This window comes from Cynoglossus semilaevis, chromosome 4 (genome assembly GCF_000523025.1).
Source record: "Cynoglossus semilaevis isolate Cse_v1.0 chromosome 4, Cse_v1.0, whole genome shotgun sequence".
Classification (NCBI taxonomy): Eukaryota; Metazoa; Chordata; class Actinopteri; order Pleuronectiformes; family Cynoglossidae; genus Cynoglossus; species Cynoglossus semilaevis.
In genome coordinates, this window is record NC_024310.1 from 18,279,584 (window position 1) to 18,304,208 (window position 24,625).

General features: G+C 38.4%; 2 protein-coding genes and 1 long non-coding RNA gene across 10 annotated transcripts in view; 1 reads left to right on the forward strand and 2 right to left on the reverse strand.

Moving 5' to 3' along the window:
* The window catches only part of LOC103378515 (HHIP-like protein 1), a 19,537-nt gene extending 13,895 nt beyond the window's left edge, over window positions 1-5,642 (reverse strand). For all 3 annotated transcript variants that reach the window (XR_003049645.1, XM_025055361.1, XM_008309769.3), the window contains exon 1: window positions 3,259-5,642. Coding sequence is in view for 2 of the 3 variants with exons in the window: in XM_025055361.1 (XP_024911129.1) it covers window positions 3,259-3,558 (300 nt within the window). In the remaining variant the exon portion in view is untranslated. The remainder of the gene's footprint in view (window positions 1-3,258) is intronic.
* yif1b (Yip1 interacting factor homolog B (S. cerevisiae)) overlaps window positions 1-24,625 on the forward strand; it is a 63,081-nt gene that overhangs the window by 32,650 nt on the left and 5,806 nt on the right. The window lies entirely within an intron of this gene.
* LOC112486989 (uncharacterized) lies at window positions 11,787-16,001 on the reverse strand. The gene is made up of 2 exons (XR_003049646.1): window positions 15,524-16,001; window positions 11,787-13,082 (listed from the first exon to the last, which is right to left on the reverse strand). It is a non-coding gene; the product is annotated as an uncharacterized LOC112486989 (long non-coding RNA).

The window sequence follows — 24,625 nt, forward strand, 5'->3', positions numbered from 1 at the left end:
AAGAATTGAATGAGTCACAGTAAACAGAAAAACATGTAAAGTTTGTAATGCTTTTATACCAATGAGGTTCGACTTCTAATGCTGACAATGCTAGTACTGGATCTGTGTGTCAGATGCTAAGCAAAAACACATATTTCCTTTTAGGTATTCAGTTTATTTTACTGACAAAGCAGCAAATAAGGGTAGCATAAAAAAGAGATCTCCCAAATCTGGAAACCCAGCAGTTATTCTCATTTTGGATCCAACTATCTCAGGGTGGGATCATTACTAACAGTTTGACAGTTCCCTAACAATGTAGCCACGTCGCTCTGCGTAATTTGGTGTTTATGCTGTCCATCTCAGAGGAGAGGCAGACTCTCAACTATAAAGGGAGGAAAAAAGCTTTTAACAGTCTCTCTGTTTGGTATTTACAGTATTTTCCACACACACATGGCCATGTTTTATTAGAACAAAGATGGAAAGAGAGAAACAGAAGACTCCTTATAGTTTGAACCTGAACCCTGACTGGACCTCACATGAAACAAAGGTGGGGGAAAAATAGAAACCAGGGAAGAGAATGAGATGAGCCAGCCTTGCTCCACAACCCGGTCTGACTGTGTGTCTGACTGCATGGCTCGAGTCATTTCCAGGCTCTTTCTACTGCAGCTGACAGTTAAAGAAGCCCAGACGGCAGCTTGTTGGATGCTGCGTGTATGTTGTGGTGCCGGTGCATTCCACTTCTGCTGGTAAACTTGAACATCTGCATCATTCTGCAGCCATCGGCGGAGGCTGACTTTTTATAACGAGAGTGTAAACAGCCTGAAAAGAGCCTCGCTGACACTGACACTACTTATTTAAATTGCATCAAAAGGGAAACGGTCAATTTGAGCTCTCCCCGAATGACTTAAAGTGGCGTCAATTGGGGTTTGCAACCCAACCGTAGACACAAATTTTGTTCCCCGCTATGTTTAATAGCTATGACAGTCCAATAACAGACCTGCTGCCGATGTATTTATTCTTATAATTCTTGCTAAACTCTGGTTTATTTCTTCTGCTCAAATTAATACATTTCACTGATGCTTCTATTTCTTTCTTTCTTTACTTCTGCTTTGTTCATCTCCTGGTGGAACTTGATACGTCTTGCATCCTGGTCAGAGCAGGAAAAGGTTGTTTGTTTGGTCAGTGAAGCTAACTGATCGTGACAATCGCCCTCTGTCTGTCCGGAGACACTTTTAGACACACTCAAATGGACAAAACTTTTTTTTGGCCTGTTTGCCCCACTGGCTGTTTCCCTCTCATGCTGTGTCAGTGTTATGAGGAAGCTCCTGCGGGGCAACTGGAACAGAGGGCCTCAGTATTGGGGGATTATCCCAGATAGGTGCCCTTGAATTGGTGTAACTTGACCCCCCCTTCTACATCAGTCATGCAAAAAAACTCTTTTTTCTTCAGTTTAACAACAGGCTTTAATACATATATCACATATTCTCTTACATATTACTGACCACTGCTGCTTTAAATTTGGATGTTTCCCCTTTTTTAAACAATGGTCTGATAAGTTATTAGAAAGAAACTTTTTTTTTTTTTTTTTTTTTGGAGGTAAGGATTATTTTACAATGTGTTGCCGAGCTCAGGCTTGCATTTCAGTCAAACTACACCTAACCACCGAAGTCCTACGTGCTCTGCAGCACTGTCATTATGCTCACGACACAGCCTTCGCCCCTGCTCTGCTCTGAGAGGGTGAAACCACAGCAGGATATAATTACCACAATGAAACAAACCCATATTTTGGGAAGTCGGAGGATTTGTCACCGTTTTTACTCATTGTGAGGTTTTAAAACTGCCGTTAAAACTTTTTTAACAGCAGGGTTTTTTTTTTTTTAACCTTGAGTCAGTGCTAGTATCAGTAACAAAGCGATACCAAGCAGACAGTACTGACTCATCAGCCTCTTTGTTTCACTCCCAGTCTGCACATTGTGTCTTTTCAGGACACATGATAAACTCAGCAAGTGGGCTTTAACCTGGGGATACTAAGATAGAAATAAAAAGTGCCCCAGAGCGTTTACTAAGATACAACCTCACTTCACATTTAGCTACTGACTGTCTGTGTGCTGTCACTGAGACTCAGATTCACTGTTCCTATTGGCCACTTAGAGCAACGCAGAGGTTTATGGTAATAAACTAAGGTCCATAAACAGGTCCATTATTCAAATAAGTAACTTTTTTAACCTTTAGTTAAAACACAAAACACAAAAGTCCATGATAATTAACATGGGACACAAGGTGAGATACTCACTGGACATCTGATGTGTTCACTACTAGACACCGACCAACGACTCATTAATGCGTATGATTTTGTTAAAAGAAAAGCCAGAACAGAAGAACCTTCAAATGTCACACAGGAAATCAATTTACGGTCACATGAAGCGTTGAATTACTTTCCCTGAGGCCACGTCTCAACAGTTCAGTGTTGTATTTTCATTCATTTTTTTTTAGTGTCATTACACGTTTGTCTTCCTCTTGTTAAAGTATCTTTTTCTTTAACAGCTTTTACCCGCGGTTGAAGTAAAATGGTGTGTTTTCTTAAAATTCCAAACCACAATCAAAAGGTTACAAAAGGTTAAGTCTTTGTGTTGGGTATGACTACTCCAGTTCACAGGCACAAATTTCCCCCTGTGCCTAATGAAAACCTTGTGATGGTTCTGCTGAGTGGTGGTTCCCTCCTATGGTAGACGGTGAATAACAGATGTTCACGTTCCCATGAAACTACACCATAAAACGTGTGTTGTTTTACTTGGTGACAAACCACAACACACGGTACAGAGAGATGGAAACTTGTGTTGCCATCCCTCTGTACGGTCGAAGTGGGCTAACTGTGTACTGCCTGGAGTGAGTGTGTACTAACCTGGGGTACCTGTGTACTGACTGGGGTACCTGTGTACTGACTGGGGTACCTGTGTACTGACTGGGGTACCTGTGTACCAACTGGGGTAACTGTGTAGCCACTGGTGTACAGATAGCATCACATGGAAGATTTAAGTTGACTGAACTGAGAAGTGTGCTTACGCATCTTCATGTAGTCTAATGAAGTAAACCGGAGATTTCTTAGGTTTTTAGAGAAAGCAAGAAAAAGTAAAGTGAAGTAATCTGGCAAAATGATACACTGATTATCTGCAGTGATGCATTTGGTTTTAACAAATGAAAAGTCACAGATAGACACAACAACAAACATTATACCGCCACATGACATGTCCACCACAAAGCTTGAAATGTTTCTCTCACCTGACACAGGATGCTGCGTATGTATTTGCCACACGTGACGTAACCCGAATGGTCAAAGTTTTCCATGATGCTGTAGAAGCTCTTTGAAATCTCTTCATCCTTCTCCAGATCACAGCATCCAAACTTGGAGTACTCTTTGCAAAATGCCAATGGCTGCCGGGGTTCGAACGGGGGCTTGTAGTCCAAACACTGAGGGTGACAGTTCCCCCACCAGGACTGGAGGAGCAACAACAGCAGCACATGCACGAGGTTGTGCTGCACCTTGCACTGGGGGACGGGATGAAAGATCTGCAGAGTCATAGTGTGGTGATGGGTTTTTTTTTTTCCCTGTTGTTGATGCAAAAAACGTTTCAGTCTGAGCAGTTTGTAGGCGATGCTTTAGAAATTTGTGTTGGCAGAAAAACAACTACACTGTATGCGTTACATTTCCACCAGTGCTAATCCAGCAAACTTGAGGGTAAATTCTCTCCAGGGCTGTACCAGTTTGCTGGTCCTCATCTGACCGTCTGGTCCTTGCGGTGTCAGACAGCCTTGTGTGCACAAGTGTGAATGTGTGTCTGCATCAAACACACTGATGTAGCATCACACTTGTCTGTGATTGGTCCACAGACCAACAAAGCTCTCAGGACTCTGCCGGTTAAAAGCACAACCCACACACATCAGTCCTGCAGGACGATCGAGACACCGAACCTGATGAATTCTCCTGACCATAGGTCTCCAAGAGCACAATCCAGATTCTGAAAGGTCTTCAGATATTCACAAAATCATTTTCTGGAGGGAAAGCCGTCCTGGTGGAAGAGTGGTCACATGTTCTTTCTCGGAAGAAATCCAGCTTCTTTTACCCATATAAGACGGAAAGAGAAAGATGCACCTTTGGCCGTAGCTTGTGTGAAATTTTTCCCTTCTGGCCGGCAAACATCGGCTTACGGTTTCAGCTTGAAGTGAGTGTTTGCTCTGGACATGTGCTCACTTGCTGCTGCTGCTGCGTACTTAAGCACAGCGACAGACAGACAAGACAGAGAGAGGTTCTTTCATTCAGACACAGAGCCACGCTGCAACCTCCGTTTAACTCCCTCCCTCCCTCCTTCCTTATTTCCTCTTCTCCGCCTCTCTCTTCTTTCCTTCTCGGTGTCCTACAAAGACACATGCATTCCTTCCCATAGCATGTGGTCTATATTGCCCTGAAGTTGCAACTCCCCCACCCCCTGTCCTCCCACTGGGCTCCCTCTCCACCTTCAGCATTCTCAGACCTCCTTCAAGTCTCTGCCATTTCCAGGCTGAGTCTCACTACCACTGCACACGCTCGTGCACGTGTGTTTGTGTTTGTGTGTGCGGTCGCATGAACCAAGACGTGTGTTGGAAGAAGAGGCCAATGGATTCTCCAGGCACCATTCACAGTCATATGTTAAAGAGAAGAACCAGCCAAAGTTTAATTACATCGCTTCAACTTGTACTAGCTTATTATCTTCCTCGTGCACAACACATGGAAAGAATCAGGGTGTCGGCTGTTAAGTGAGCTCACTTTCAAGATCATCATTATCTCAAAGATTTAGTGAAGAGGTTCCATTTATACCTAATTAGCCAGGTTACATCGCTTTTTTTTTTTTTGTGATCATTTAAAGGTAAATAATTATCTTATTTTTCCATCTTTTTCAAGAAAAGGCTTAGGAGCAAAAGTAAAGTGTTTTTTTATAGCAATATAATAATATTTATGTGATGTGTGCGGCTCTTTGCTGACTATTTCAATTTACCCTCAACACATTTGCAGCACAGTTTTGCTCCGACAATCCAGAATAAAAATAGTAGTAAAAAGGGGAAACTGTAAAGACTATAATCTGATGAACTCTAATAAGCTGCAGCTGAAGGCGGTGAGACGCAATTTTTTTTCAACACAAATTGCAAGATATGTCCTTTTCTTAGAAAATGTGTGTGTGTGTGTATTCCTAGTTTAGCTGTGTAATACTAGCAGGGACAAAAAAAGCTGCAATCTTGTAGGGATATTTTAGAGGTCTCTACCAAGTCAGTGAATTTTTCAAGGTTTACAATTTGATTGTCTGTTAGGAATAAAGTTAGATGGATGAGAGGTGCTCTCGAAACACAAAAACCACTGTGTGTGTGTGCGTGGGTGCATGTGTGTGAGACTGCTTCCAGCTGGTTCTTGTTAATGTCCTGTCACCTTTCGGATCAGACTTTGACTCCCATCTGGACGAGTCCTGATTCCCAGACACTTCATCACTCATGCACTCATCCTCAGAGTCAGAATATTTAGCCAGACGCTCTGTGCAGCGCTAAACACATAAACAGCCTCTTCGTCACACGACACAACCTCATTCCAGTCCATATAGGTTTAATTAATAAATGGAAAACAGACGTGTGCATTAACGCCCTTTGATTCGAAAGTTTGGCTTCTGCAAATACCACATTCACTCATACATCATTGTGGAGGATGTGGATGTCATGTGAACGAAAAGTGAAAACTGAAGAATGGCATTTTGTCTTAAACAATTTATCATAGTGAGGTCCTTTTCAATAGGTAAAGAAAAATTTGAAAAATAGGTCAAAACAGGGATTAATTTAGGGTCTATTGCAGTGATTATCAACTGGTGGCCTGCGGGCCAAATCCATCCCACTGAATCGTGTAATCCGGTCCATGACTGGAGAAGAGAAAATAATGTGTCATCCCCACTCTTAAAGCCAAATTGAAAATCATTTACCATGCTTTAAGACAAAAAAGTGATTTTCTTTTAGGGTTTTTTTGGGTTTTTTTTTTATTTGAGTGTCCAAGGTGTCTGTCCAGAAAAACTCTCGCCCTCCAACAAATTTACAGTAGTTGGTGACTCCTTGTCTAGGGCATGGTCCAGCTGTCAATCTCTCTTCCATGCTAATTGTCACAGTTAAGCTTAAAAACATGTGTCAAAGCTAAGGCTAACAAACCGATATTAACCTCAGTAGCTGTGGATTAATCATGATAACTTGTGATGAATTATATATTTATGTATTGCTCAAGTTGTGACAATTGTGTCAGTCAGTTAGTTAGCCTTAAGACTGCAAATGACACATGTTCTGACTAAATTATTTAATTTCAATGGCTGTTAAAGACATTTTTAATATATTTTTTAACAAATATTTTACTGGGTCACATATGGGTGAATTGCCAGAATCTTTTTTTTTTTTCTTTTTACTGTAGAAAACCATATTGTTCAGGCTGTGAGACCTGTATAGTGTTACGACATCGTTCTGCTGAGTCAGACAGTGTTTAAACTCAGCTCGTAAAGTTAAAAGTGCTGACCTGCAACATCACTACCACTGAGTCATTCTTAACTGGGAAAGACAAACATTCACATGTGCGATCCCAGCGACCGAACACTGAGGATCTTAGGCTCAGCAGTGTACCTTTATTCTTTTATTGTTCTACAAAGTAAATGAAGAGCTTTTAGTGTTAATCTCACCGTTAAACACACACACACACACACACACACACACCTCCCTTATATGGACTGTGCAGACAAGAGATATTTTTACTTTGTTTGTTTTCAAAGCCAACATACTGTGGAAGTGATACACATAAAAAAAACAAAATCACTCTATTCTTATGTTCGTTAAGCTCAATTTGACTTTTCAATCTGGCCTCTGTGTTTCTGGGATTTAGTGAGTGGGAGTTCTTTGTCTTCTCACTGATTTGCTGAAGTGACATTGACCTGCCAAGGTGATGTTTGGTGAGAGATTGCCAAGGAAAACTTAGAATGGGAGAGAAATAATAGATGACATCATTGTTCTACTCTTTCACCATATATAGGCATTTGCAGGACTGCTGTAGTTCTTAATGAAAACACTATGCTCTGTCTGGGTGTGTGTATGTGTGTGTGTCTGCTTTTGGTTTGTGTTTTGCCCCCTTAATGCCCAGGTTTTCAAAGTCAAATGATCAATCAGAGTTTAGAGAAACCTGAGCAAAAATGTAAGCTTCAGAATAACTAAGTGTATGCTTTAGGAATCGGACGTTTTTGCACCGTCATCAAATGTCACATGATGCCATTTCTGCGTTCTCCTAAACCCTCGGTGCTCCCTGGTGATTATGCAGGAGCTTTGGTTCTGACTGAGGAAGACTTTCAATTAAACTGAGCAAACATCATCATAAATTCTTTTTTTTTTTGCACAGTATGAAGGCAGCTGCAGCAGTTTAAAACTGACCTTGGCTGAAAATGAAAGTGAAGTCAGAGAAGGTCGTCACTGACCGTTGTTGACATTGATTCGTCTCCAGGACGTTTAACCAAAATCACTGTCTTATGCGCTGGTCATCTGAAACTATAGTCTTGAGATGTGTGAATGATAACGTTAGGAGAACGAACTCGCTGACACGCAATCGTAAAGATTCTTAAAGCATCTTTACTTTTTTGATGGAATGTGTTTAACCAGTTAGTTTTTATTTCATTTTAACGTTTAATGTAACACCATACAGTATATGACACCGTATAGAAGGTTAGATTAGATTAGATTAGATTAGATTATTAATGTCCGATAATATTGGCCAACCGGTTATTACCGAATATTTCCCCAAAATTAGCATAATTGTGTAACATCTTCATCTTCAATGTCAATTTCTCCTACTTAAATTCCATAACCACCAGGCCACCACTACCTCAGAAAAAAAAAAAAAAAGTTAATATCAGACATCCCTAAATTAGATTACATTACATTACATGTCTGTGTAGGTTCCCAGTCATCCAGGTCATCATGGACAGAACAAGAGCAAAACCTACTGGACGGAGTAGGTTTCTTGAAGACGTTTCACCTCTCAAAGAGGCTGCATACCCTGCATAAGAAGCCTCTTTGAGGCCAAATACCAGAACTTCCCAGTAGTCAGTCAGAACTGAAGAAGCCTCTTGGACGAGAGGTGTAACGTCTTCAAGAATCCTACTCCGTCCAGTTGCCCTCGATGTAACTATTTTTGGATGCATTACATTACATTACACTAGACTAGACTAGGTTTGATTAGTTTGATCCATCTCGATTTGGATCGTTATACAGTGGAACCTCTGTTGTTGAACTTTTCGAAACAATTCGGTTCACAAACAAAATCTTTAACCAAAAATTGCCCCCATTGTCGAGTGTGTGGCGTCAGTCTGCGCTTGGCATATACACGCCAAGAACTGTTGTCTGGATTTACTGGTATTTCTTTATTTGTTCAATTTTTTTATTTATTTATTTATGGGAAAAATAGTGAGAACAACAACAGAAGTTAATAAAGATTATATGAAAGCATCAGAATGGAGCTCGTGTTTCAGATCTGGCTTTACAGTATGGCTTAGCAAAGTCGTCGATTTGTGCCATCATTAAGAACAAGGAAGAAATAAAAGAAGCTAAGGTTGTCAAAGGAGTGACTGTGATCACCAAACAAAGATCTCAGACATTAGAAGAAGTGGAAAAGTTGCTATTGATTTGGATCAAAGAAAAGCAGTTGGTTGGCGGTAGTATTTTAGAGACAATAATTTGTGAGAAAGCGAAGAATTTGTGCAATCACGACTCCTTAGTATCAGTAAGGATGAATGGATTTGCTTTTCCTATTTATAGCTGTATTCGTTATTCAGTTGTGTTTATCTTGTTTGTTAGATCAAATTATTTTCATTGGTTTCGTGTATGAACCTGTACACAAAATACAGTTGGAAAAATTTGAATAAGCAATCATCCAGGGTCCAAGAACAGATTAATCCATTTTACATTGATTCCTATGGAGAAAATTGTTTCACCAAGTTTTTGGTTCAAGGACGGCCTTCAGGAACTAATTAAGTTTGACAACCGAGGTTCCACTGTAATTAGTCCGAAAGGCTGTGAGCTGCCTTAAAATTACTCTGAGGCCTTAACATAATTTACAGTTTATTTTGTTACAAATTTAAAGTCTTGTATATGCACCGTAGTGTTGGGCTGTGCTTGTTTTCAGTTAATATCTTATATTCAAGGCTTTTGTCCATCAACTTTTTCCTAGAAAATATTTTTTTCTTTTTTTTTTGTCTCACAGATTTGTAGTCAAGCTGCCCTGAGTCATTGTTATTATTTTATGATTTTATCATGAAGGGGTTTTGTTTATCAGTCCTTTGTCCCTAACATGCTCTGAGCCAACGGCAACTACCCTGACCTCTGACATAGATTGAAAAATAAATAAAAAATCTTCCTTGAACCAGGCTTTTATTTTATAATATGAGCTTATCTTTGTTATTTTTTATTATAGTATCTTGTTTCTTTTAAGGCAGGTCTTATTTAAGTAATTTGTATTACTAATTTGAATGTGTGAGGGATTTTATTTAAACAGGAGGTGTTTTGTTAAGGACTGTGTGTTTTAGTTTTCCTAGGAAATGTTCTTAAAACAAACGTTTCTGATAGCAGTGTCTCCACTCTAATGACCTTAGTGACAGGACATCTACATTTCTCAACCTTTGTTTCAGGTCACAGTAACTATTGAACTGAGTGTTGATCTAAACCGTTTCATTTTGGTAAGAGATTGCAGTTATATGTTTCAAATTACAACTGTCTTTTTTTTTTAGTGAGAATAAAGTAAAAGACTTTCAGTTATCAGTTACAGCTGCTTATATTTTCTGCACTCTCTTTTTGTCCTTATTTCCCTTTGCATTGCAACAGTGCTTTTCAACCTTGGGGTTACAACCCCATGTGGGGTCACCTGGAATCAAATGTGGTCACCTGAAATTTGTAGTAATTAAAAAAATTACTAAAAAATATATTTTCAACTATTATTATCCTAACAACTGCATTCTTTCACTTACAAGTTCAAATACAATGCAGTTTATATATAAATATTTTGAGGTGGTGTGTTTTGATTGAAAGCTGCCATCACATGACAAGTTCTCCTAATTGCACGTGATCAGGGAAAATAAAATGTCACTTTGTGCACCAGTGTGACGACTCTGTATTTGCAACATGATTAAAAACAAATTCTAGAAAGAAAGAAAAAAGATCTATGATTGCCAGAAATTTGTGATGTGAAAATGGGGTCACGAGCCAAAAATGGTTGGGAACCACTGATCTACAAAGTCACCTTTGACTTAGATGACACACACAGAATTCTTTTCTGTTCATCATCTCAGGTGACTCACCTCCCCCCTTCAGCTCATTTAGGCTCTGTTGTCTCCCCCGGCTGAAGCTGGAGTCAGCGTCTGCCTCAGTGATGGGATGTGCTCTCATTGTCAGGGACACGCTTCCCCTGTGGGACACCATGAGAGGAGGCAGAAATAGTGAAAACCCAAACAGGAAGTCTGGGCTGGGTGAGCGGGCCGTGTGCCTCGGCTCACCGTTCTGTAGAGAGTTGACGGGAAGGTCTTCAAAACCTTGACCTTTTACTGGGAGATGGTGGGGTTGATGTGCAAACACGTGTACAGAAAAGTCAGACATGTGCAGCAGGTTGGGTGATGAGTTTTTAAAAACGCATGATTTCACATGGTAGCATTAGATTGAAAAATGTCAACCAACCGGTTTGAGGAAAATAGTTAGTTTGATGAAGGATAAGACTGTAATATGTTACATCTCAGGCTGCTAATTATTATTTTTTAAATTTTTTGAACTTTTTTGATACCACACTGAGGAAAATCTTGTTGACTGCAGATGTGATGCAACAGGCTCCCTCTTGGTGGCGCCATGTATGTGGTTCCTCTGCGAATCGAACGTAGGACTCTGCTCTCTGCTTGGAGGGCAGGTGTGTTAACTGGTACACAATGGAACCACCATTTTGTGGAACATTTTCTGCAGATGGCCTGCACTGAGTAATTTGATTAATTTTCTGCTTTTTTTTTTTAATTGTAGTCATTTTTTGTGATTAATTGTGCTTAAACATGATTAATCTGGATTTTTTTTTTCTGCAGTTTTTATTTTGTGACTATTCCAAATGATGGAATCATTGAAATGTTGTTGTTGGAGTTGTTGGATTTCAGTCAGTTTGTGGCTTTTGGAACACATTGTGCTTTGTTGAAGGCCTTGTCCTCAACTATGTTTATCACAGTCTACAGTCCTTCACAGCCCAGTTGACAATTGTGTCAGTTTGTCAGGTGTAGACTGTCTTGCCACTCTGTGCTCAGTGAGGCTGCTCTGATGCTGTCTAAAAAAAAAACAAAAAAAAAAGCTTGGCGAGCGATTGTGTTTCAGGCTCTGGGGAAGGTTTGGTGAAGGGAAAAGATTGTTCACACAGTCTGTGTAAATGCCCACGTGTTCATCAACTTCAGAGCAACAATATGGCAATGATATAAAAATGGACGGTGGATTTGTTGGACGGAATTGTTGTCTTCATTTTATTTGTCATTGATTGTTGCGAGGAATTTAACCCAATTATATGTTCGTTTATTTATTTATGTTAATTATTTATTGTGCATTCAGCCAGATTTTTGGAACAAGAATTTTTTTTTTTAAAGTTAAAGGTTTCTATATCGTCCGATTGTGACAACAGATCGAACTGTGATCCCGTCTAATCCTTGTTCTGAATCTGACCTCAGCTAAACCCACGGCACTGAGTGCGTGTGTGTGTGTGCGTGTGTGTGTGTGATTGTAAGGCTTTATATAACACCGGCTGATCTGGCACGACCAACTGACCAATGGCAAAACATGGTACTGTCAAGCAGAAGAAACAGGGCGAAATTAAAGAAACATTTTGGCGTCATTCATTTTGAAGGTTTTTCTAAATAATTTGTACGGCAGGAATTGTGTATTATTAAGTACTTTTATACGTTATTTTAAAAGCAATCGTTACCACGATATGTTATAACTTTCAATTAGTTCATCCTTCGATCATTTTGTGGTGAGGTGTGGTGAGTTTATTTTAAACAAATCCAGGGTCATAGTCAAGTGCAGTTTCTTAAATCGACCACATGGGCACCTGCCCAGGAATGTTGCTGTGGTGTGGCACAGGCGAATAGCAAAAAATAAAGAAATAAATAAAATAGAATTTATAGGCTACCGTACATTACAATCAGTTATCTATCACTAATGCGGCCAGGGGCTGCCTGTTATATGCATACCATAGTTTGAGAACCGCCATCGTATATTACTATTTATATTTTTTTATTTTGTATGTTAACTGTAGCTTGATTGTGGATTGACTGACTCAAATTGTAGGTCACTTTGGATAAAAGTGTCTGCTAAATGTATTGTAATGTAAATAAGTTGTAAATGCAACCATCTTAACACAAGAAAACAATGATATAGATGGAGGGACAACATTTTATTGACATTGTTTACAACAAGTGTTCTTTACAACACTGGAATACAGGTTAGAAATATATGTGCTGGTAAGAAACCTGCTGGTTTGTCTAGTTAATCACACAACAGAGAGGAATATATATACACATCATTAACCGTCTGCGTGCGGTTTAAATATTATTAAAAAGGTGAACTTAAATACAACAGATTTCAGGTGTTTGGTTGGAGATTTTTTTTTTAAACTTGAATGGAATGTAGTTCTGTCCATAGTTCCAGACAAACACTTCCTCACATAAAACCTCACTCTTTAAAATCCCATCGTCCTGAGTTTAAAATAAAGCCATTTTACATTGTCGTATCCCAGGATATACAAGCTTCCCGGCAGTGATTTTTTTTTGTTTACTCCGGTCGTGTCAGAAGGCACAGGCACAGACCACAGCCACCACCACTATGTTGCCGATAGTTGCCAGCACAGCAATCCACAGCCAAATGGTGTCGCTGGACACTTTCCCATCGTCCTCGGTGTCTGACGGTCGAGAATAGCCGGCGTTGAGGTTTGAGGAAGACGTCTGCAGGGACATGTTGCCATTGTATGGAGAATCCATGAAGGCCCCACAGACAGCTGGGAAATGCTGTTAGAGGGAAAGGGAAGAGAACAGATTGAAAGACGTGGATTAGATGTTGATTCACTAGAATTAACTGAAAACAACCAGATAAAATGTTAAATATGTGAGAGCACTTTTAGAAGAATATGATTCTCTATTTTCAAACAAGAACAATCTATATTTAAGGAACTGATCAACTGGAAGAGTAAGTCCCCAAAGGAAGTTGCAAAAATAAAGTTTGAATGTAAAAAAAACATACTAGTTTTAAGACAAATTGAAAAAGAAAAAAAACAATCTGGTGGAACGAGACTAAAACCTTCAAGATTTCCATTCAAAATAATCTGCTCTTTCCACTGTTTATTTTTTAGGATTGAAAAACCTGATCAAATAACACAGCTCAACACTTGACAAAGATATGATGATAAAACTTGGGAGATATGTCCCAAAATGTTGTTAAAATCATACACATTTTTTTATTTTTTATTTTTTATTTATTTTTACTTTCTGAGTAACCCCTCGTAAATAAACTCTCTTAGGTTGTACTGGGTGACGGTCCGGGCGGAAACAATCCCCAGAAATGCAAATAAAATGTTCCAAAAGTGATTGATTTAAATCTCTTTGGAGCAAATACCGCCAACAACGTTTCCACCCCAACAATACCGGCCCCTCGACTTTTAAATCCCACAGATCAGTAAGAGGATCAGTTTCATTATGTAACACCAGTCGTGAACATCTGTCTCATCCCACCCTCTGAGACTAAAGTGCCTGTGTGTTTCTTCTACATTCAGAAAGCTTCAAGTCTGCGATCTTAAAGACACGGCAGCATAATTTATGAACGCCGCCCTCTACATCTTCCTCTAAATATGTATATTTAATTAAAAACTGTCTCTAATGGGTTTTCCGGAGGGAAGAGAACCGGGGGATGAGAGTGAGTGCGAAGCCGATCCCTTCTTTATATTCATGCGTTATGGCGTAATGCGAGCACGGCCTGCTTTTGCACACTATTAAAATTAAAATAAAAAAAATAATTTAACTTGTAGACTTCCAGCAGGGGGTAGCGTTCCTTTTGGTACACAGTAGCTCTGCAGCAACAAAAAAAAAAAAAAGACTGACATGCGTGATCTGGAGAGTGTGAACTGTGAGATTGTTAGATGATGTAACTGGTTGTGTAAAAGGGAATAATATACTTTGGGTTTAAAATGCGGTGCAGCTTCACTTCATATTAATCTCAGTGGTAATCTGGCCTGTTACTCATGTGTGTTACTCATATATACTTATGTGTTATTACAGTTGTTTCTTGTTGTCTGCTTATTTGATGTGACTTGTTTTAGAATTTTTCTTCTAGTCTTCCAACTCAACTGCTTCCATTCAGGGTAAAACTAAAGAACATGTCAAAAGAGATACAGCAGTCTGTACATGCAGTAAGTGTTCTTAGAACCTCCTTTAGAATCTGCTTCAACACCATACACCAGTGATGAAACTTTTAAAATTTCGTTGCATTTCCTGCTGTTTTTTTAAGATGTCCTCATGGTCACTGATGACACGTATATTTTAAAATACTAATTTACAGAGTTCAGTTCAGTTTTTCTAGAGCTATAGTACATTTCCAATTTAAATCCAACATTCACCCAAAATCCCATTCCCAAACAGGAGGAACAGTATCCTGTGTTAAAATGGAAGCAAATCGTTATGTAGATTACTGCAGAAGGCGACCCCTGAAGGGGGAAGGTCAACTTCTCAAAAGTCAAAGATGAAGTAATGATCCTGTGATCATGTCAAGTTAATTTCAGATCAAGAAACCTTAATTTGAATAGACAAATAAATAAATCCTCAATGGATTTATAATGTTTAAAAATGTGAATTTATTTTTAAAAAGTACTAAAAATAATAAAGAAGTTACCCCCTTCCCCTAAAATACAACGAAATATAATATAATAATGTATTATATTGATTTAATTTGAACCATGCTTAGAAATGTATGTTATAAAAGCACAATTTATTAACTGTTTATATTTGTCAAATATAAAAAGGAGCCTTTAACCATTTTCTTAAAAGGTTAAAGGTCACAGACAGATGCTGAAACTATGAGTCGTTGTTCTTCCATTTCTTCTAATTCACTGAATTAGACTGAACATCAACTGTCAAACTCTCAGGTTTATCCAAAAACCCTTCAGGTCATCTCTGCTGTCAGCCTTATGCACGTGCTCACGCTGTGGGAGATACCGCGGTGACGAGTGAGTGAGAACGAATGAGAAAGAAAGGAAAATAAAATCATGAAGTCATGTGTGAAAAGTCAACACACGACCTACCTAGTCCTGAAGCACGATGGAAACGGCAACAAACTGTACACAGGCGATTAGCTTGATCTAAAAGACGGCACTTTGCCCTCAAAGATTAAATCAATCAACGTGTTAAAGATGAATGATTTAAAAATAAAAAACAGAAAGAGAGAGAGAGAGATCATGTACCTGCTGCCAGCTGTTTATGATGTACGAGATCAGCTTCAGTCTGCCCCGTCCAACACTCTGACAAAGACTGAAGCAGATCCGGTGAGAGAGAGAAGAATAAAGAGAACAAGGGAGAAATAGAGGGGGAGAGAGAGAGAGAGAGAGAAATAGAGGGAGAGAGAGTGAAGAGATTCAGTGGTTTGCAAAGTGGGGGGGCGGGCCCACTGAGGGGGTCCTGAGCTATTGTGAAGGGTTGGGGGGAGATGACGGGGCGGGAAGACAAATTAATTTTAATGTCAATATGACAATGGTTTTACAGAGCGCTACAGAAAAGGTTTTTCAAATAGAACACTGAGTTAGGTTAGTCCAGTACTTCTCAAATAGTGGGGCGGGACCCCCTGGTGGGGCATGGTGAGGTGCCAGAGGGGCCGTGAGGGGCTTCCAGTGGAATATGGCACGCTGGACATAAGTGTACCACTGCTGTAATACAGGAATGATAACAAGCCTCCAGTCACTAGGGGGCAGTAACTCATACAGTGGTTTGTACAGATGTAAATATACACGTTATCAGGTTCTAAATAGTATTTGAATTTGTGCGTGAAGGCGGGGCATGACAGAAAATAATTCAGAACCACTGTGTTAGTCCTTGGAGTGGATATTACACACATGTAAACAAAGTACACACACCAGTACTACATGCATTGGTAAACACACAACATGTGCGGGTTTTGCTTGCAATATAAAACATTTCAATGTGGCTGTCTCTGTGTGTGCAAAGACAGAATTTCTCTCATCAAGTTCTATGTGTAAATCCATTAATCCTAATCTCAGGATTATAGAAATTGTGTTGATATTTAAAGCGCACCACGTGTTTATCTAGTCATCAGTTATTCATATAAAAAAGATTTTTTCCAAACTTTTTCTGGAGCCCCCCCCCTTTCCCCTTTTTGTACACAGTGCTATTGCCCAGCCCCCACACATCCCTTCAAAACTCCACTGAACTTTATTTAAAACATTGTAATTCCTACCGGATTCCTATTCTCATTAAAAGAAAAAAAGAAAAACAACTAACATATCAAAGTCATTCCCCACTGTGGCAAGAAAAAAATAATCATTTATGGATAACTGACAAGCTTTAAAGTAAATATGCCTGGAGCGTGCTTCATGCCTGTCGTCTATTTTCAACTAAACAGGAATTTCAAAGGCAAGACTCCATGGTCTTTCTCATAATGTCACCCTTCCCCCAATGATTTATTCTTTTTATCTAAGCATGTCCTTATACTATGTATCTCTTTGCTTTCATGTTAAATTATTCAGTGAATCAGGCATTTATTATGCCTCCTTTTTTACTTATTTTTTTTATTTTTATTTTTACCGTCGCTCGTCTTCACCCGCCACTCTGCCTGAACCTGCATTTTGTTTATCTCATCCTTGTTCCTCTCACTTCTTTCACGGATTTCTCCATTAATCCTCACGTTGTATCACCATCCCCACAACATCTACTGATTACAGACAGGACATCTGAGGATGTCGTGCAGCGCTGCAGGTCTGTTGGGATTACAGAGCAGGCGAACAAACACAGTTTCAATTCTTCAAATCTCTGTATAGGAGAATAATGAAGAAAAAAAACTCTTTGATGCGTGATGTACTGAGCGCACAGCCCAGCTTTGTGTACGATGATACGTGGGCATATGTTACTGTTTCCTGTGCCCATCTGTGAGTGAGAGTGTGTGTGTGTGTCCTCTGGGGCAGAAACACACGTGTGCAGTAAAACACGTTGATGAGTCACTACAAGCGTAAACACAAAGCGAGTCTGTGATTGTGTTACAGTTTAATGTAAAAAAAAAAGAAAGAAAAAAGAAAGAAATGTTTTATGGAAGAACATTAAAAACATTTAAATCTGGCGAGGAAGGAGTTAATAGAAACTTCGCAGTGTTTACTTCAGTTTTTAGTCATTGTGGGTAAATGATTGTGCTTGATTTTAAATGCCCTACATTTGTCTCTTTGAAAAATGGGCACAACGTAAAGTCGAGGTGAGCAATTGTTCCTCCATCTGTAACTGCTTTATTATTAAAACGCAGATGAAAAGGAAAGAGAGCAGGACAACGAGGAAGAAAAGGCAGGTTGAATAAACAGCCCCACAGCAGCCAGCTGTTCTCCTCTTTCTGGAGCATCTGTCGCAGGAGGAGATTCAGCAGCATTAACAAATACAAAACGAAGTGAAGACGATAGAGTTTCAGAGAGTTACCACAGCAGCCGTTCTGACCTTGGTTTCCATGGTCTGCTGAAGCAGGAAGAATTAAACACCCAACGATATCGCATGAAGTTGCAGAGTAGAACATTTAGTACAGTACAGGTCGAGTACTTCAGCTTGAGAACGCGCATGGGTGGTCTAGAGTAAACCACTGGCGTCAAACTAAAACTGCATGATACAAATCTTTTTAATTTAAAATATATATACTAAAAGTATTAAGTTTAATTTAAAAATAAATTTAATTAAAAAAAAAACTCTACCTCTTATCTATGTCAATATCGTTCTACCTCCAGAGTTAAATCTAACTTACTCTGTAGTTATATCTGATTAACTTATATATATCTTGATTGGGGATATCCGATATTAACTTTTTGCTGATATCTGATGCGCAGATATTGTCCAAACAATGTCCGATTCCAATATTAACCGATACCGATATACATACAGTAGGTGTGGTAATATTTATGTATTTACCTGTACAAACTACTGTATGAGTATGAGATTAATTAAATGAGCTGCAATGGTGCCATCTAGTGACTTTTACTTTAATATGCATCCGTTTATCCCCAAAACTATTTTTAGGGCACACATCATTTGGTGAAAGCAAGGCATTGCGTTAGCAGGTTTTCATTATCAGAGGCAAAAAACAATAACGATTCTTACAGATATTACATAATTATGCTAATATCGGGCGGCCGATATTATCGGACATCCCTAATCTTGATAACTCTATGGTCATATCTTGTTAACTCTGTTGTATCTTAAGCACCATTGGTCAGTTATTCATTAAAACCAGTTCATATAATGACTTTTAGTACTTTTATCTTTAAGGCGTTTGGAGCAAGTTTATTTCAAGTTCAGAATCTATAACGAAGTGATGACTTGCCTTTCGGTAATGGATGTCAAGCAAACTGAGTGAAAAACAGATGATAATCATTTCCAACTTATTGAGCTGTGCAATGAAAAGACAACACTGCTGTTCCAACATGTCTGGAGGGCACGTTGGTCCTTTGACTGCAGGAAAGACGAGGAAAAGATAGAAACCAGAGAGGCACATGTGACATTCTTCTATTGGCAGCGGGGCTTATTTTCTTTTCTTATTGTAGAACAAGAGGAACATTTGAGTTTTTTCTGCATGGACACTTAACAAACTTCTCAACATCTTAACTTTTTTTTAAGTCTCACTTAATGTCATTTGTATGTATGCAAAGCTAATTTAAACATGAGTTTAAATTTTTTATTTTGTGTCTTTATTTGCCATTTTATTCTTCATACTTTCCATGGTTATCGAACCACGTTATAATGTACCGCAGCACTGACTTACTGTCCGCTATGGTGTCCTTTACATAATCTGCACGTTGTGTGAGACTTTATGCAGATAATCCTAATCCCCAATGAAAAGAATGTCAACACAACCGTGACGCAGAGATAAATGCCGCTCTGTTTTCCTATTTCCCTGCGATATAATAATGTATTTCGCTGCGTCATGTAACTGCAGCTTAAACCTTGTGATTACATTTCAATGGAAATGAGATGTCGCCCTTTATCGAGAAAGGGGTGAAAGAATTTTTTTTATTTTTTTTTTAAGGTTTATAATAAGTGTGAAATGAAAACGCACACATTTCTCCGAAAACAGTTTTTAATTTCCAGGTAGAACTAGAGGTGAATGGCTGAGAGCAGCGGTGTAGTACTGTAACTGTTACTTCATCGTGTGTTGTGCCATGAATTAATAAAGAAAACACATTTTTTATTCTGTGCACGCCATCGGTGACTCACGCATAATAATATTAGATGAACCGTTATCAGTGGTTTTTACCTTTGTTTATAATGCTGCTCTTCATATAATCATATTCATATAATAATGGCAGACGGAGGCTGGGAGTGATCCAGACTGGTTTCTTATATTGATTAATGAAACCATAGAAAGAGATGTCGTTGTTGTACGGGTGATGACAGATTTCTGTGTTTAACTTTTCTCTTTGGTTATTCAGTTCAGTCCAGGTCGGTATGACTGCTGGATTAAGCTAAAGGCAGGACTGCGTTTTAACGGATACTCCCTCCTGAAGTGATGGATTAACCAGTTAACAGATGGTAATCTCACCCAACTATCCATCAAACACACTTGTACAGACAGGATTCATTAAGACCAATCTAACATTCATCTGCCGGGGAGAGTTGGCCAAGTAGAGAACTGAATTAATCAAAAAAAAGAAAGAAAAAAAAGGTCAGATACCAATGCGCCGGAATACATACAAATAAACATACAGCTATAGTAAAAAAAAAAAATGTAATAAGCTCATAAGTTAATGATCAAAAAGAAAAGAAAAAAAAACAGGTGGACAAACAAAAAATAGATTCACTTCTGCTTTCGTCACGACCGGGTCAAGACCAAAGATAAGACATTGATCGCTACGGGGCTACGGAGACAGTGATTAAAGAGCACACACTCAACACAGCTGATCATCTAATTACCTGTCAGAGAACAGATGGCTATCAGGTGACACTTTCCATTTGACTTCATTCACACAGCAAGAGGGTTATAATGATGAAACAAAAAGACAATCTAAATAGCTGCCATCGGTGTTGAGACTGCAGAATGAACCGAATTTTTATTCTTGTTCATTCGTAAATGAAATATTACATAATCCAGGAACGGCATTAAAATCTTTCTATTAAAATTTTTATTTTTTTGTTTTGTTTTAAACTATATAAATACTTGTATCTTGCCTTTGTATTCAATCTCTATACTGGAAATACAAAACCACGTACAGGGTAGGACAGGCATGGGCAAACTACAGTCCACCCGGTTGCGGCCCGCCAAATTTATCCAAATTATGTTATTTATTTATATTACCGTTATACCACTGCCATTTCCCTGCAATACCCACATTTCCCCAGTAGATTGTGTAGAAAAGGCTAAAAGCGATCTAGGATTTTAGCCTCTATGCTTGACTTTTACATGTCATTAATCTTAGTTCACATGAGCCTGTCAAATTTTTAGGACCCATTTTACCCAGCGAGTCAAAACGTTTGCCCATGCCTGGGGTAGGAGGATATTTTTCTTTTAATCTCTGACAAAACCAGCAGATGGCACAATCTTACACTTCAGCAGGCAGCTCACCGATCAGCTGAAAGACTGGGCGTTTTGGATGTGATGAATCTCTCACTTTCTTCCACCATTTCTGTCACATGACCTACTTACTTTTTGCTGTGACTGCAGCACAAAAGTAATCTGAGAGAATCTGAGTAGATGTGAATTAATTTCCATTATTTTTGTCCACTAATTACTTCATGTTAAGATCACTCCAGCCGTATGTTTTTTTTTTTGTTTGTTTGTTTGTTTGTTTGTTTTTTGGAACACTTTAATAATCCAGACTACATTATTCTGCACCACACAGAAAGACCTGGATTCAAAGAACAAAGCTCTGCCCGGGAGCTCTGCAGAGCTGAACATCAGAGGTCAGAGGAGACAGAGAGAAAATGAAACAGGAAGAAAATAGGACATGAATATATGCAACCAGTGCCATTAGAGTGACAGACGGGGGAAGCAGACGCAAATGCAATGATGAGTATAAAACATCAAATGAAACCCAAATTAAAATTCTAATCTAATAGAAAATGATTAAATGTCATGTTACTTTAAGACAAATATGACTCATAAGTTGACCTGTCAGTTATAGTGTGATATTAATTTTTTTAAATAATTTTCCCTTAGGCTCAGAGTGCTTTGTAAAACTAATGTGTTCCTTATGTGGTTACTTTAAAGTACACTTTATGGGATTTAGCGACATCTAGTGGTGAGATTTCATATTGCAGTTAAATATCCCACTCTTTACTAGTCCATGCAATTAGTTATTAGAACACCTTGTAGCCTCTAGTGACTAGATTAGATTAGATTAGATTTAATTGATCCTACACGTGGAAATTGTTGACAAAATGAAATCGGTGTCGGCCCAGAATCAAACCCGTAAACCTCAAGCATCGGTTTGAAAGGCAGCTATGTTATGCACTATAGCACCAATGTGATTAACAGGTATATGTTTTTGTCATTTGTACTAAGGGATCAAATAATATGGCATGCCATTCGATTTGTGAAGCCCTGCCCTTGATTTAAACCAGTGGTGTTTGCAACTGTAAGATGATGGTTTGAATCCAGAAGGGCTGTGATGATACATTTCTACCAAAAATATTGTTTAAGATTAACTGACTGACCCTGAAAACTGACAAAAGGCAAATCAGGATTATAGGTTCTGGCTCAATCTTACATTTACATCAGTGTAATTGTAAATGATGTAGATCAACATTCTTTTGGCCATAAATTATAACGTACAAAAATATTATGTTAAGAAAAACACAGACTGTGAACCATAAATATTAAGTTATTAATATTAAATCTAAAATCTGTCGGGAAAAAAAAATCATATTAGATAGATTACTTCCTTACCTGTGTTGCCATCAGTGATAATTCCATCACTCCTTGTTCACTGTTCTGAAGAAGTGGGTGTTCACAGAGGGAGGAAGTCTCTGTAAAAGTGAACTGCTGTCTTTGGATGTCACTGAACACTTTTTTATGCTTCTTTCCCTACCCCCCCCCCCCCCCCCCCCCCCCCCACCTCTCTCTCTCTCTCTCTCTCTCTCTCTCTCTCTCTCTCTCTCTCTCTCTCTCTCTCTCTCACTCTCCGTGCCAATCATGCAGGCAAACTCTTTTTGACACTGCTCTCCTGGCTGTCTCGCTGCTGTAACTTGCTACAACCCCTTGGTGGATATTCATTATCCCACAGGTGCTTGAATTATTCATTCTGTACATTTAGGTGAGAAACAACTTGATGCAGGCATGTACATCTCCTAATGGCTATATGTATATACATATATATATATATATATATACACAGTATATATAGGCCACGACATATGTATGTATCAATTTGTCGTATGGCGTGACATGAAAGTTATTTTCTTACGTTTTTCTTTTCTAACATCGTGCATTTCAAGCATGTCTACTTCGATGTAAGACATTGCTTTGTAAAAAATGGATATATTTTGGATTCATTTTCTAAATTATTTGCAAAAGAGGACATTGTTCCTTTGCTAAACGGCACAATATAGTGACAGTGAAAAGTGCAGTAATGATCATATAGATAACGTCTTTCTTCCATCAAATGTTTAAAATGTATGTTTTGTGCATTTAAAAAAAAAATATTTATGTAAAATAGAGTGAGTGTCATTTGGTCTGACTTGGAAAACCCGTCACACCATTTGACATTTTGCTTAGTCATTCTAATTTATTAGCCAACTACAAACAGCTGGCATATATTTATCATGTATTTAGCAACATGGCAGCAGTGATTGTTTTTTAATTAATCAGTAAACTTTGTGAAATACATTTTTTAATGAAAACCATGGCACACCTTAAAACAGAAAACATTAACCACTGAAGAAAAACATATTTGCAAAAATCATAAAAGCGACAAAAAAGGACAAAATGCTTTTGGTCAGAAAACTTATTACGTTATGCATAGGCGTCAACACTTTCTGTGCCTCTTGAAAACACCTAATATTTGATAGTTATAATTTATTTGGAATCATGCCTTTATCATTTCTATACATATTTATATATTGAAGCATTTAAAAATATATGTTTTTTTTCCTATCTATTTTAGAGATTAAACTTACCTGAAAAAATAATTTAAACACAATAGTCTGCAGGTGCTGAGTGTGAGTCTTTGCGATTAATCTCCTAAAACAGATTTACTCGTGTATCTCTGTGCTGTGCAGTGCTGCAGACCTCTCGATTGTATTGTTTTGCCCTAGGAACAATTATTCCTGCATGAGAAAACCCCTTACAGAGTGTGTGTGTGTGTGTGTGTGTGTTGCGTGTGAAATGTGGGGGTGAGAGAGAAAGATCTTAATGCACATCCATCTGACCTACAAACATCCTCACTCTGACACCAGGCTTATTTCATTAGGACCCATGTGTATTTTCTTTTCAATGGTCAAAGAAAAAAAAATCCCCAGATGCAGCTGTTGTTCTGTGCACCACTTTGTGTACGTTATAGAGCGTTGTGTTTTACAGTTAAATGCACCCGCAGTGTTTTCTCTGTATCTGCTGTTATTGTTTCTATCTCGTTAAAAAAATGCACTCTCCATCTGTCTTCACAGCTCTGAAAAAATACTCTGGGACGTGAGTGTTTGGTTCTGTAATTGTCCCACAAACCGTCACTACTTCTTTCCTGAGGATAACCTAGGAATTTTGTGTTTGTTTTTTTAAATATAGTTTTAAATTACAAGGTGTAACATTAACTATTTTTTATAATAGTATTTAGTATTTTAAAATATTTTTTTTCCCCAAATGTGAAAGCCATTATTTAAAAATTAACAAAAATACAATGAATCACATGACAACTTAACTTGAAGTTGAAAGACCATTATAATTTTGGCAATGATAACAGTTGGTAATGTATGCTATCAACACTGCAATATCAAAGTATTTAATCACATTCATTGTTTTGGACATTGGATTCAAAATTCACCACACATGTTTAAAATCCCTTCGTCTATACTTTTGAAAACTTCCCAACCGTTGCACCTACAAAAGCTTAGTGGAAATGTCTGTAGGGACTGTGCTACTGTGGGTTTCTTCCCTGCTGGTTGAGCATATTTTCAGCACTGCGTTAGTATCGATAACGATACATTACAATATAATTTATATAAATATATAATATAAAGTCGAAAATTGTCTCTGGGTAAAATGTATTAAGTTATAAATATTTTTAAAAAATATTTCAATTCGCTCAGGGTTGAGTAACGCGAATAGCAAGACCTCCACTCCTCTAGATGGCAGTAACGTGCGTTTTATTAGCATCACATTT